The sequence below is a fragment of the Sinocyclocheilus grahami genome, unplaced genomic scaffold (assembly GCF_001515645.1).
Source record: "Sinocyclocheilus grahami isolate Dianchi unplaced genomic scaffold, SAMN03320097.WGS_v1.1 scaffold57.1, whole genome shotgun sequence".
In the NCBI taxonomy this organism is placed as follows: domain Eukaryota; kingdom Metazoa; phylum Chordata; class Actinopteri; order Cypriniformes; family Cyprinidae; genus Sinocyclocheilus; species Sinocyclocheilus grahami.
The window spans coordinates 805,183-819,433 of NW_015505236.1; the positions used below are offsets into that span (position 1 = coordinate 805,183).

At 37.4% G+C, this 14,251-nt stretch overlaps 1 protein-coding gene across 3 annotated transcripts in view; it reads left to right on the plus strand.

The window, feature by feature from the left end:
* The first annotated feature begins 1,390 nt into the window (after positions 1 to 1,390).
* Positions 1,391 to 14,251, plus strand: part of kctd17 (potassium channel tetramerization domain containing 17) — a 20,227-nt gene continuing 7,366 nt past the window's right edge. Inside the window, exons 1-4 of one of the 3 annotated variants that reach the window (XM_016270525.1) lie at positions 1,391 to 1,908; positions 10,675 to 10,783; positions 11,528 to 11,619; positions 11,917 to 12,063. In XM_016270525.1, the coding sequence (XP_016126011.1) occupies positions 1,411 to 1,908; positions 10,675 to 10,783; positions 11,528 to 11,619; positions 11,917 to 12,063 (846 nt within the window). In that variant the 5' untranslated portion in view covers positions 1,391 to 1,410. The remainder of the gene's footprint in view (positions 1,909 to 10,674; positions 10,784 to 11,527; positions 11,620 to 11,916; positions 12,064 to 14,251) is intronic. The other 2 variants (XM_016270523.1, XM_016270524.1) reach the window with 2 other exon arrangements.

The window sequence follows — 14,251 nt, forward strand, 5'->3', positions numbered from 1 at the left end:
ACCCCCTTCTAATGAACAGGTTTGACTACTTTAGTAATTTCCACGAGTAATGTTTAAGCATATAATGATATTCTAGGGAATTGTGTGCTTCTAATTTTATACCAATAGTTTGAACAGGACCCTTTTCTATTCTAACACAACAATGCCTCTGTGTATAAGGCAGGTAAAAAAAAGAAAAAAAAGAAAAAAGGATTGATTCCGGTCAGTGTGGAAGATCTTGACTGGTCTGCAGAAAGCAAAGTCCTAATCCCATCTGAACACCTCTGGTGTGACTTTAAATGCAGACCTTGAGCCAAAAACGAATCACCAAACACCAATGACTTGTACATATGCGTACAATCATTTTAGTCACTTCTAAAATTGTGGCAGCAAAGATGGAAATGTGTTAGAATAGAAAAGGGTCCTGTTCAAACTATTGCTATAAAATTAGAAGCACACGATTCCCTAGAATATCATTATATGCTTAAACATTAAAATTTGTACTCATGGAAATTACTAAAGAAGTCAAATCTGTTTATTAGAAGGGGATGTCCCAATACTTTTGGCAATATAGTGTACAAGCCAACCTAGCTATTCAAAATCTTTGTCTGCAATTTAATAATATTGACCTATTACTTTTGCTATTGCTTTTGACCATTATGCATCAGTAACATAATTCATTCATTATGGGCATAGACTTTCTGTACCACACTATTCTGCTGAGATGGAATGAGTTTGACTACTTAATCAGTTATATTAATAGAAACGCTTCACTGGGGCAAACAAAAAAATCCTAAAATAATATATAGGATACCCCATAGCAGCATTTCCAGCAGTATCCATGTATTCCAGCTGTATTCCTTGTTTGCTAGCTACCTATGCACATACAGCATACAATGTTAAAATGTTCTACATTATGAACCTTAACCCAAAAACCTTTAGCTTCATACACTGTAGATAATTGTGACCCTGCCTGTGGAAACCCAGCTAAAGTATTTTTTTAAACAGTGGATGAGTAATTCACTCCTTGATTTGCTAAATAAAAGCCTCCTTTGAGATCGTTTTGACAGACATGTTTATTGTGTATTATTTAAACGTGTTTATTGCTAACTTTAGTGTGGCAAAATAGAAGCGCAGCCGAAGCATTAACACGTTAGACTGCACCCCATAAACACAATCAAGACTAGAAAAAAAACAGTGAACCACTGTGTACAACCTGACAATCCTTTTATCAGAATAATTTGAGAATGTACCAAAGAGCAAGTCGATTAATGCCTTAGACATAGAGCAGAATCTTAAATATTCATTGCTGTTAATACATAAATACATCCAGCATCCTATAATCTGCGCAGGTTTCTGCGTCAAAAGAGCATCTACGGGCGAGTGGGCGGGGCTAACACGTCGCAGGATACGAGCCAATCAACTGCCGCAATGTATTCCACTTTTATGATACGAACGAAACCGGTCCGGCAGCACACCGCTTCACCGCGGGAGCCAGAACGGCGTCAGAACAGCACCCGAGCCGCACCGAGAGCCCGCTTACATACCGCCCGCCAGCCTCAGTGTAGTTCCCTAATGGCAACGGAGGACAAAGGAAAAACGGCGGCGCCTCAGGCTTTACCGGAAACGGGATCCCTCTCAGCAACGCACAGCAATCTGAACAATAATAACAACAACAATAATAACAATAAAGACAACGAGGGAAGCGAAGGAGCCACAACAGCCACATCTACTGCTGTTGAATCCGGCGGGGCTGAAAATATCATAAGAAACGGTTCAGCTGTTAATAGTGCCGGGGGCAATAACGGCAAATGGGTCCGTCTCAACGTCGGGGGGACGGTGTTTCTAACGACACGACAAACGCTGCTAAAGGAGCAGACTTCATTTCTGTACCGACTGTGTCAGCAGCAGGACTTACATTCTGACACGGTAAGACAGCAGTGAGTGATGTTAATGTTAGACTGTGTATTAATGATGCAGCGGGGGTCTTCAGTCAGATGGATGCACAATAATGCGGACCCCCAGTGTTTGTGCAGTTGAGGTGCGTCGCAGTTATTAGCTAGAAATATCCATATTTTACTCCACGATACCTTCATCAGATAATGTGGCCCACCTGATGCCGAAATTGTACAGAGGGAAGTTCTTGGATAATCAGCACACCCTTACTGGGTTGAATCTCATGAAATTATATTTTACATTTAGATAATTTAGATAATAACTATTTAGATATAACTACATGTAGATAACTATTATTATTACTGACAACTTGTTTAATATTTAAATATTTAATAATAATGATGAAAACATAATGTTTGACTTTTTAAATTGGTAACTTTTTAATTTTATGAATACAATGTTTTTATCAGAATATTTTAAAGGTAATTATTTAATCATAATTAAAATGGCAAAATTAACATTCTGTCATTATTTTCTCATCCTCGTGTCATTCCAAACCTGTATGCATTTCTTTCTTCTGTGGAGCAGAAAAGAAGATTTGTGACCCTGGACCACAAAACCAGTCATAAGTCGCTGGGGTATATTTGTCGCAATAGCCAATAATAGACTGTATGGGTCAAAATGATCGATTTTTGAATGCCAGATATTATTAGGACATTAAGTAAAGATCATGTTCCATGAAGATATTTTGTAAATTTCCTACCGTAAATATATAAAAACGTAATTTTTGATTAGTAATATGCATTGTTAAGGACTTCATTTAGATTTTTTTGCACCAGATTCCAGATATTCAAATAGTTGTATCTCTTCTCGGCCAAATGTTGTCCTAACAAAACACACCAAGGGAATATATGATATCTCAATTTAAAAAAAAATCGACCCTTGTGACTGGTTTTGTGGTCCAGGGTCACCTATTTTAAAGAATGTTGGAGACCAAACAACATTGGAGCCCTTTGACGTCCATTGTATGTATAGACACTTAAACATTTCCTCAAATATCCTCCTCATATATTTTTTATGTTCCACAGAAGAAAGTAAGTCATATATGTTTGGAACAAGATGAGGGTGAGTAAATAATGACAGATTTTTTATTTTTGGGTGGAGTATCTCTTTAATGTTAGGATACTTAACTTGTTGTTAAATAACCAAAGTGAAATGAGGCCTACGATAATCCAAATAGACCTTTTTTGTAATCAGGCTCTCAAAAAGTATATAACAATTTGGATATAGATTTATCGGCCAACATATCGGTTATCGGCTTTCAAAAATAAAGAATAATCGGTTATCGGTATCGGCCAAAATTTTCATATCGGTGCATCCCTATAAAGCATCCATATCTTATAGAACTGATCTGTCAGAATGTAGCGCACATGCCAGAAATTCCAGTGGGACCAAAGCAAATATCATCATACGCCAACTCTTCTGTGAAGGGGGTCTTATCACTGACCCACTGCAATAAAAATTTTTCTTCTGGCAGCAAAGGTTCATATATTATGTAATTTCCTGTTGGCAGATGACGTCTTTGTGTGTCTGCTCGGAAGGCCCAAATCGAATGAACCTGGATGTAATTCTAATTGGATGCCAAATATAAATTTTCAATATTTCCAATACCTACAACCTGCAATAAGGTACCTATTTCTGTTTTACATTTTTCAAAATCACCTTTGTGATTTTGGGGTGAAATGTTGTGAGCTTTACGCATATATAGTAAGTTATTTTTAGCTCCCATTTACTCTTTTATTCTTACAAAACTAAGGCATACAAAAAGTATTTGACTTAACAGATGGTACTCTGCCTTCACAGTATCCACCCCCTCCCAAGCTATCCTCTTATATTCCCTCTGATTCCACAATCAAAGTACCTCCATCCCCACAGTAAGTGATGAGGCACAGGCGGTCTCCCATCACAGCTCAGTTATTACTGGCCGCTGTGGTGTTTTGTGCTCTCTCACTGCTCATGTCACTCTTCTAATGAGATTAGAGTCATGGCACCTTGAAGACTCCCAGCCCTCTGCACAAAAATATCTATGGAGGCTTCTCTGTTCTATTCCTGGCCTGGTCTGTTCTTCGCTGATAGTTTACATGCATTTAAAGAGTTTAAGTTTATAGAACCATTGTGTTGAGCCAGAAAATTGTTTGCAACTGAGAAATTCTAACTGGAAAGTCTGTCATGATTTTTCTCACCCTCATGTCGTTCCAAAACAGTATGACTTAGTTTTTTCTGTAGAACATAAAGATATTTTGAAGAATGTTGGTAACCAAACAGTTTTGACTTAAATCGTTTTTGTGTGTGTGTGTGTGTGTGTTTTTTTGTATATACAATGGAAGTCAGTGGGAAAGAAACTGTTTGGTTACTAGCATTCTTCAAAATATCTTTTTTTATGTTCTACAGAAGAAAGAAAGTCTCATGATTCTGGAATGAAATTAGGGTGAGTAAATGATGACCAATTTTTCATTTCTGGGTGGACTACCCCTTTAAAGGGGGCATATGATGTTGCTAAAAAGAACATTATTTTGTGTATTTGGTGTAAAGAAAATATGTTTATGCGGTTTAAGGTTCAAAAAACACATTCTTTTCCACATACTGTACATTATTGTTTCTCCTCTATGCCCCACCTTTCTGAAATGCGTAGATTTTTACAAAGCTCATCGGTCTGAAAAGCAAGGTGCGCTCTGATTGGCCAGCTATCCAGTGCGTTGTGATTGGCCGAATATCTTAAGCGTGTGACGGAAATGTTGTGCCCCTTAACATATTGTGATGCCTTATCCCGGCCGGAGCAACGACACAAAAACATTAAAACCCATTATAAACGAGGCATTTGTTGCGTCCAGTGGGGACATAATTACGAATTATAATGACTTTTTAGGCGTTGCTTTGCATCGCACTGTGTAAACATAAAACCATGTCTGCATTTGTGATCGGAGAAATTACAAACAAGAAGCGCTACTCTACACTGCTCAAAACTTGCGTTTGAATCGTCAGTGGCAAATTCTTTAAATATAAAAAAAAACTTACTTACAGTCTGTGAGTCAGAACAGCCGGCATTGTAGTTTACTCTCCCAGGATCAGGAAACAGTCCTCCATAAAATGCGCTGCACACATCTGAATATTTGGGTTGAACTGTTCTGGAACAGTGTTTTAAATACAACTTAACCACTGATTTCTAGTCGTGTCCTCTCTTGGAAGGCCAAACAAAGTAGTTTCGCTTTCACCACGAAACACAGTGTCACACACGGCGGGCTAGAGTGAGCGGATGCTGGAGGCCTAGAGTAAGCGGAGGCCGGCTTGAGTGAGCGGCAGCCGGCGGGCTTGCGGCAACCACATGTGGCGACCCCGGGCTGGACTCCGCTTTGTCCACGGTGAAAGCCGATCTGGCGATCCACAGCACAAAGTTGATGTATTTCCTCAGCGACCAGCACGGATCAGTTCTAGGCATGACAAAGCGGATATTGTCCTCTTTTGGAAGGCCAAACAAAATAGTTTCACTTTCACAACGAAACACGGCGCCTTCACGACATGACGGCCGCGGCAACAACAATACTACAGCAAGAATAAATGTTACGCCTTCTTTCTTTGCGTGAACATTTGGGCGGCGTTATGCAAATCTTCCCACATCGTGACGTAGACATGTGGGGGCGTGTTAGAACGAGCCATTTTAGGTAGGCGTGGCTGACTCTTAACTTTTATAAAGAATATCTCTTTGGATTTGAGACTTTAGTCTTTGCAACTTTACAGATCTTATTTATGCACCAAGAGCTTGTAAAACTCCAAAGAGAAAGGAAAAATTTAAATCGCATCATACTTTTTTTGTCATGAGGAGGTATTGACTATTATTACAGTGAATATTATTAGGTAGTTTCTCTGCATCTTGAATGAGAATGTGCTTTTAACATGAGCCAGAATTGATGAAGTTCAAATTGTTTTTTTCAGCTTTCTTATAGCATGCTGTGAGGCTTTACATGGCATAGGTTATTATGCAGTAATAAGCTCTTTGTTTGCCTACCAGGTATTTCCCATGGGATGCAGGCTTGCAGCTAGTTTCCCATTGGGACCTGGTTCTTATAATTCCTTGTGCAACTGCAGAGTTAAATGTTAACGCAAGATAAACACGGATAGATGAATTTGAAATTAGACGGCTGAATTCTGTGCATTTAAGGCATATACAATAGAATTATGTAAATACCCTGTGCGTTCTCTTGTTCTTGTGAAATCCCGAGCGGGGGGGACAGCTTGTCTCTTCTGACTCACTGCAGGAGTCATGCGCAGGTGTTGTCATGCCTGCTGTCAAGTCTAGTCATGTCTAATGTGAGGCTGTCTGCTGCACTTGCTGTTTCGAAGATAGGATTTTTGTGTGTGTGTGTGTGTGTGTGTGCATGTGCAAATTATGTTCTGTGCTACTTTTTGTCTGTGAGATTTTATGGCGCTAATGGAAATATTTTGATACTTTTTCAACTTTGTATGTGATCATTTGTTTGGTGTATGCTAGTATGTATGCTGTTCGTGTCCATGTCGTGAATCTAGAGTGAGTCATGCAGGGTCCAAAATTAATGGAAGGTGAAATAAGAAAATTTACCGGGCATGAATATTTCATATGGGCCATGCAACTGTATTTTATATTATTTATTTTAAATTATACAATGCTGTGCAATAATAATACTTTTATTTATCAAGGTCACATTAAATTGATCAAAAGTGACAGAAAAGAAATGTATAATTTTACAAAAGATATCTGTTTCAAATAATGCTGTTCTTTTGAACTTTCTATTCATCTAAGAATCCACAAAACAATATTAACTATCTAATTAACCATTACCGGCACAACTGTTTTCAGCATTGATAATAACAATAATTATTTCTTGAGCACCAGTCAGTATATCAGAATGATTTCTGAAGGATCACTTGACACTGAGAATTCAGCTTAACCATAACAGAAATATATTACCTTTTAAAATAAAAGTCAATTATTTTAAATCGTAATAATGTCATAAAATATTACTGCTTTTACTGTATTTTTGATCAAATAAATGCAGCCTTGGTGAGCATAAGAGACAAGTACTTAACATTGCTTTTCTTGCCAAAGCCACTTTTACCTCTTTTTTTTGTGATTGGCGAGTGTTCATTTGCAATAGGCTACAGGATAAATAACTTTTTGTGTAGGTATGTTGTCATGTTCATTTTCATGTTGTGAATCTGCAGTGAGTTATCTCATTTATGCTTTCTTCTTTCTCTATTATAGTGGTTTTATAACATTGCAGTGCCTCTTTTCAGTCTTGCCAACATCTTTCTCTTTCTTTTTACCTTTTTCACCCTTGTGTGCTTCTGTGCACTCCCTTTTTCTCTTGTTGCTCTTTGTGGGTTTTGAGTGCTCATGCCCTGGGCTCAGTTGTGTAATATTCTCTGTAGGGCATGTTGTAGCCTACATGATGTCCTGCTCTTGTTAGAGCTGTGCCGAGCTCTTAAGGTTAATTCATTGCGGAGAGGAGACCCTCAGCCATTTTGGGACAAATACTGTGGCCATGCTAATGTGACCTGTGCTCACTGCCACTTTCCACATGCCCTTTCCTTTAATGTTGTTTTCTCTCTTGTGCCAAAGTCACATTTTTATCCCCTGGGGTTATGTACTGTTCAGAGCATCCTGTTGGTGTTGGGCGATATGCTAAATTTTCATATCGTCCTATCTTCAGCCTGTGAAATCGCCAATACACGATATAATCGTGCTAATAATTTATTTACTTGGTTTCATTGCCGGTGTCGTGCCGAAAATTGATCGTCCGCGTCCGTCCGACAACATCCGTACACTTGCCAAAAAGGGATTACAGACTCTACTTAGTGAGTGAACTGTTCTTTCTGCCTCAAAATTACTTTTTTGATATGATATTTGATAGATTTTAGCTCATTCAGTCCTTTTTACATGTTGAAATACCTTTAAATGGCCAATAAAACCCATAAAATGCCGTTTTACACTTGCCAAAAAGTGAACTGTTATTTCTATCAAGTCATTTTGAGGCAGAAATAACAGTTCACTCAATAAGTAGAGTCTGTAATCACTTTTTGGCCAGCGTAAAACGGACGGACGCGGGCGGCAATCAGTTTTCGGCAGACGATCGATTTTCGGCACGACACCAGAAAGCAAACCAACTCCAGCGTAAGGCTAAAAGCAGCCTAATGCTTTTAATATGACTGAATTTGTATTTAACATGATAACAAATTAATAGAAAAATCGTAAGGTACTAATTATAAGGCTTACATTTCCTCAGTTATTCAAAAAAGCAGCTACAGAAAACGGTAATTACATTACAAAGAACATCATCACAAGGTCAGTCTAGCGTGAGTTTATGCACTTTAAAACACTCTGGTTATAATCAGTGATGCTACACTGTATGATGAATAAATCTCTTATACTTACATTGCACTTTGTTGTTTATGATGAGAGAATTCGCGAGTCAGAATTCAGTCAGCGCGTGCTGAACAACAGAACTCTGCCGTTTCAGCGATAACTCATCTGAACGCTTCTGATTGGCCATTGCATTCATAAGCTCAGCATAATCGTGCATTGCACAGAATAAGTCAAGTCAAGTTTATTTGTACAGCGCTTTTCACGATACAAATCATTGCAAAGCAACTTTACAGCAAATTGAGTTTCTACCATATTTAGTGGTAGCTTATCAGTGGTGACTGTCAGTTAATGTACATATGGCAGAAATGTACGGAAAAATCTATTTAAGACGTAATAAAACAGACGATGAACACTATTAACAGCAATTATTATATGATGCAATCAAACTTATAGCAAAATGTGGTAGTTCTGTTTGTTGTTTCAGAATAAGTGCTGTGAGACACGTGCACATTGCTTGACAGTGCTTCCACTCGCTGTTATTTTAGTCTTTTACTTTAGATATGCTTTAATTTCTGCCGTTTGGAATGCAGCACGTATTAGATGCACGAAACTCACGTACTGACAGACTTTCACGTGAGCTTTGTGTTTGTTTGTCCTGAAGCTCGCGCCTGCGATTAAATGCACTTGCATCTACTTTTATGATACGAAATTGATGTAAACATAGCCAGTTATATTTTCAGAACAGGACAAAACATCTGATATGTGGAAATAGATCTGTGTATTAGTGTGAATGCAGTCTATTAAAGCTGCCAGTGTCTATGATCTCATCAGTAATACTAATCAAAATGGCAATAATGCTGAGAAAAAAGAAAAACCCATAACTATGATAATCTGTACACTTTCTATACTTAAAGCCCTCCCAGATACTGAACGTGCTTTTTGTTTATCACTTGTAATTGTCTTTTCCCCCCTTTATTACTTTATATTTGCTTGTATGTTTTGATATACAGTATATAGTTTCTTTTAATTCTTAACAATAATTAATTAATTATATATTAATTAATTAATAACAATTATTTTTAAAAGTAACCTGCTTATATAAGTCGTGGGGGAAGTCGTGGCCTAATGGTTACAACCCAAAGGTTGCGGGTTCGAGTCTCGTACCGGCAGGGATTGTAGGTGGGGGGAGTGAATGTACAGCGCTCTCTCCCACCTTCAATACCACGACTGAGGTGCCCTTGAGCAAGGCACCGAACCCCCAACTGCTCCCCGGGCGCCCACTGCTCCGGGTGTGTGTTCACGGTGTGTGTGTGCACTTTGGATGGGATAAATGCAGAGCACTAATTCCGAGTATGGGTCACCATACTTGGCCACATGTCACGTCACTTTCACTTTAATTTAATAAAAATGCACAAAATAAATTTGATATAATCGTGATGCATCGTGATATCAAATTGAATCGAATCGTTGACGTGATAATCGTAATCGAATTGAATCGTGAAACCAGTGCCAATTCACACCCCTATCGTCAATACACGATACTATCGTTTATCGGCACAACCCTACATCCTGTACATCCGTTAAACAGCTTCAGCACAGTCAGTGCTACATTTATATAGGGAATTTCCTAACGGTCACCACATTATTAAATATTAACAATATCTAATATTAAATGGTAATTTTACTATTTTAATATTTAATCGTAAAATGTTAAATACATCATGATTAGGGCTGTGCAATACATCTAAATTATCGAAATATCGCAAATGTACATATCGCAATATGCATATCGCTACAGCTTGCAATATTTGGGGCCATGAACAAAAGACAAAGAGAAAATCACTCACTGCTCTTACCTAAATAAATGCTGTTGCTTAAATAAGAATCAGTGCATATTGAATTAAAAGAGGAAATACTAAGCAGTGTTTTATTTTTCCTTTTTATTATTCAGTTCCTAAACTCATGTTAAAATGACATTATGTAATGCTCAAGTAAAACACATACCGTTCCCTTTCAGAAGATGTTGTAGGGGTGCTTTCTTATTAGAATCAGAATCAGAATGAGCTTTATTCACCACTTAAGTGTGCGCAAACACAAGGAATTTGTTGTGGTTTTACAGGAACTCTTGGTATATAGAAGTTCACAGAACTGACTCGGCAACAACTGAGTAAAACTATTTCATTTGAGCATGTGGCACTTTAAGCATTATATCGCATTATTTAATGAGTTATCGTATATAGCATTTTTCTTCAATATCGCACAGCCCTAATCATGATTAAATAATGTGAATTTATTTTTTAAATAACATTAGGCCTACATATTTGATGAAATGATATTTATACATTTATATGGCACATAATGAAACATCTAATCATTGAGAGAGCTGTGATCTGTTTGTGTAGGATGAAACTGGTGCTTATGTGATTGACCGAGACCCTACCTATTTTGGTCCCATACTCAACTATCTGCGACATGGGAAGCTGGTTTATAACAAGGAGTTGGCAGAAGAAGGTCTGTTAATTCACTATCACTATTAACTGTTGTCAGTCTATGCATTTTAAAAATGCATTGCCTTATTTTAATATTATAATATATATTTAATAACACATCATAACCAGGGATACATTGGTACTATATGATTATCTTCATTTTTTTCTATTTATTGGCACTGTTATTTTATATACTTTTACAGTATGTATTAATATTTTGAATTAGTTTTTATTTTTATATTTTCAGTTTTAATTTGTTTGTTTGTTTCTATTTAGTTATAGAAAATTCAGTTTCAGTTTTAGTCACTTTAGTACTTTCAGTTAGTTGTCATGACAACATTTAACATTTTCGTTTAATTTCAGGTTTATGATCTATTATTTATATTTAATTTTATATAAATGTTTTTTAATACTTCTAGTTAACCGCACTATTAGATTTAATTGTACATTCTCATTTCCCCTATTTTTTACATTTAGATTTCCTTTGCCTTCATCTAATGCTCACTTACAAAACACTAATAATTGAAAAACACTGTCGAATATAATATTTAGCAAATCTCAAAATAAATGTTTTTCATACTGTACATTATAATGTAGTGATGCCTAAATTCACTTGTTGAATTTACAGCAATTCATTTTAGTTTTTAGTGTTTTATTTTTAATTTATTTGGAATTTCAATATTGGAGCATATCTAGTCGAAACAACATATAACTGTAACGAAATCCATGTTCAGATTTGAAAAGCAAAGTGTGTCTGTGCCTTCAGGTGTCTTGGAGGAGGCAGAATTCTACAACATCACACCGCTGATTAAATTAATCAAAGAGAGGATTCTTGAGCGAGACTCCAAGGCCACACAGGTAATGAGCAGGGTCTTTATCATTCCTCCATGTAGCTTCATTTTCTAAAGAAAATAGCATTTTTTTCATTAGTATCCATTTTTTCAGCTTCTTCACTTTCTCGGCACTGTATTTCTGTCCATCTCAGTTTCTACTGTACATTAATGACTATTTGCGTGCTTATGCAACAGCCATCGGTTTCCCGCCCACTCTTGCTTTTCTTTCCGTACTTGCCCTTTGGCATCATCCTCTACTTCCCGCCACATTCCTTTTTTACACTTCACCAGTCTTCACCCTCTCCCTCCGTCTCTTATACAGCAGGTACCACCAAAGCATGTGTACCGGGTGTTGCAGTGTCAGGAAGAGGAGCTGACCCAGATGGTGTCCACCATGTCGGACGGATGGAAGTTTGAGCAGGTCAGCGTGCGCGCCTGCCGAAAACCCCGCCCCGGACTGCTCTGGACTGTGGGTTGGACTGACACTGAGTTGATTACCCTTCCCCTGATCCTAATGCTCCCAGTGTCCAATTCTCCCCTCAGATTCAGAGTCCAGTAATGTAGCTAAAGTGTGAAATTAAACTTTTTGACATTTGCATTCAACTGGATTTTACATGGTCAGTTGCACCAAACCCTCTTTTTTTGTAAAATGACTAATTATATGATATGATTCCGGCTTTAGCTTCGTGCAGACTGTCAGCCCAAATCTGATTTGGTGCATATCCGGATGGAATCTGATTAGAATAACTGACTGTCCACCAGAGGCAGACAAAGTACACAACTCCATTACTTGAGTGAAAGTACAGATAATGCTGGTCAAATATTACTCCATTACAAGTAAAAGTTGTAAAGACAGATTTTTACTTAAGTAAAAGTACAGAAGTACTTACATTTAAAAGTACTTAAGTACCAAAAGTAAATGTCCTTTTTTGTGTCAATTCACTGTTTTATTATTGTTGTACGTAATACTTGCAATACCTTTGAAGCAACTTACAATACATTACACCTACTGAATACACTGACTAGCTTGTAGTATCTTTGGAATAAAGAGCTTTTAGAATGTTAAAAACCTATGGGGAAAAAACAAACAAAAAATATATATTATTTAACACCCCTACACCTCCACAAAAGCAGGATGGTAGTGATCTCACAGCTCTGGACACATCTATGTGTAGGACTTATTTGACATCAAAACAAAAAATTTAAAAATGCTGTCTAATCGCTCTCGCTGTACTTTGATGTCACACACAGAACGGTCTGCGCAGTGCTGCTTCAGTAAAACACCTTTTGTGTTTTATTAGGAGACACACAACAGTTCTTCTGTGGCTTTATAGGTAGTATTTTCACTTACACAATTTAGCAAAGTCAGACAATATTAAATCAGTCTAATATAAACCACAATATTAATTTCTTATTATTGAATTGTTGTAAATATCACATTTGGAACTAGTGGTGTTCAAAAAATGCTGGGAAATCACTTCAAGTAGCCCTACAAGAGTGATTACTGATAAACTGTCTGAAAAAAGACAGTTTTTAGAGAAGAAAGAAATCACCCACTGACTTTCAAAGGTGCTTACGACTTTCTACTTCGAGGACCTTGATAGAAATGTAGTGGAGTGAAAAGTACAATATTTGTCTTTCAAATGTAGTGAAGTTAAAGTCATAAGTTCCCAGAAAAAATAATACTCAAGTAAAGTACCGATACTCAAAAAGTGTACTTAAGTACAATACTCAAGTAAATTTACTTAGTTACTGTCCGCCTCTGCTGTCCACACAGTGTATCGCAACTGTTCATATCCGATTTGTGTGTCCAGAAGTGCTCTTTCATTTTACGGAATGTGCGATGGTTTCTATGGCAATAGCTTTGCGTTGTTATGCCAACGCTAAAAACAACAATAACAGCAATACAGATGTTGTCTTATGACATGATAACATGTTGCCGTCGCGCAGGATTATTATTATTATTATGGATTTTGTCTTATGAGGGAGTGGCAGAATCGCAGAAAGTTGGAATGAGCGTCTTCATAGCATCTGCCATCTCCGCTGGTTTCAAAACTCAAAGAGGTGTGTATACTAGCAGTATATTCTGCATGACAACACCAGCTTGTTTCTGCAAAGACGTTCATTATGTTTTCTACAAAAGCGTCTGACGTTTTACGTGGCGTGAAAACGTGAAAAAGCTAGGCTAAATCTAGGACTGCACGATAAATCGCATGCGATATTTAACGCGCATCTTGTCAGAAAGTCGGTTCTGTAATCAGCGGTAAATCTCCATCACCTGCAGGCTTTCACATTGAGCAGCTTTAACTACACAGAGCCGTTGTTCACTGACGAGCTGCGCAAAAAAATCGCGCGAATATGAACGTGGTTTTGCGCAGCTCGTCAGTGAACAACGGCTTTCCAGGAATGCGATTTGAATAGGATTAGGACTGAAACGATTAGTCGACATTATCGACAATAAAAAAATATTGTCGACAAATTTTTATTGTCGTTTGATCTTATATGACTTAATGCAGTGTTTCCCAACCGGGGTGCAGTGTAAAAAAAATACTTTAAAAAAAATATTTTTAAAATTGCTAAAATGTTCAAAAAAGCATCTATTATAACAGTGGTTCCCAACCCTGGTCCTGGAGGCACCCCAACACTGCACATTTTGA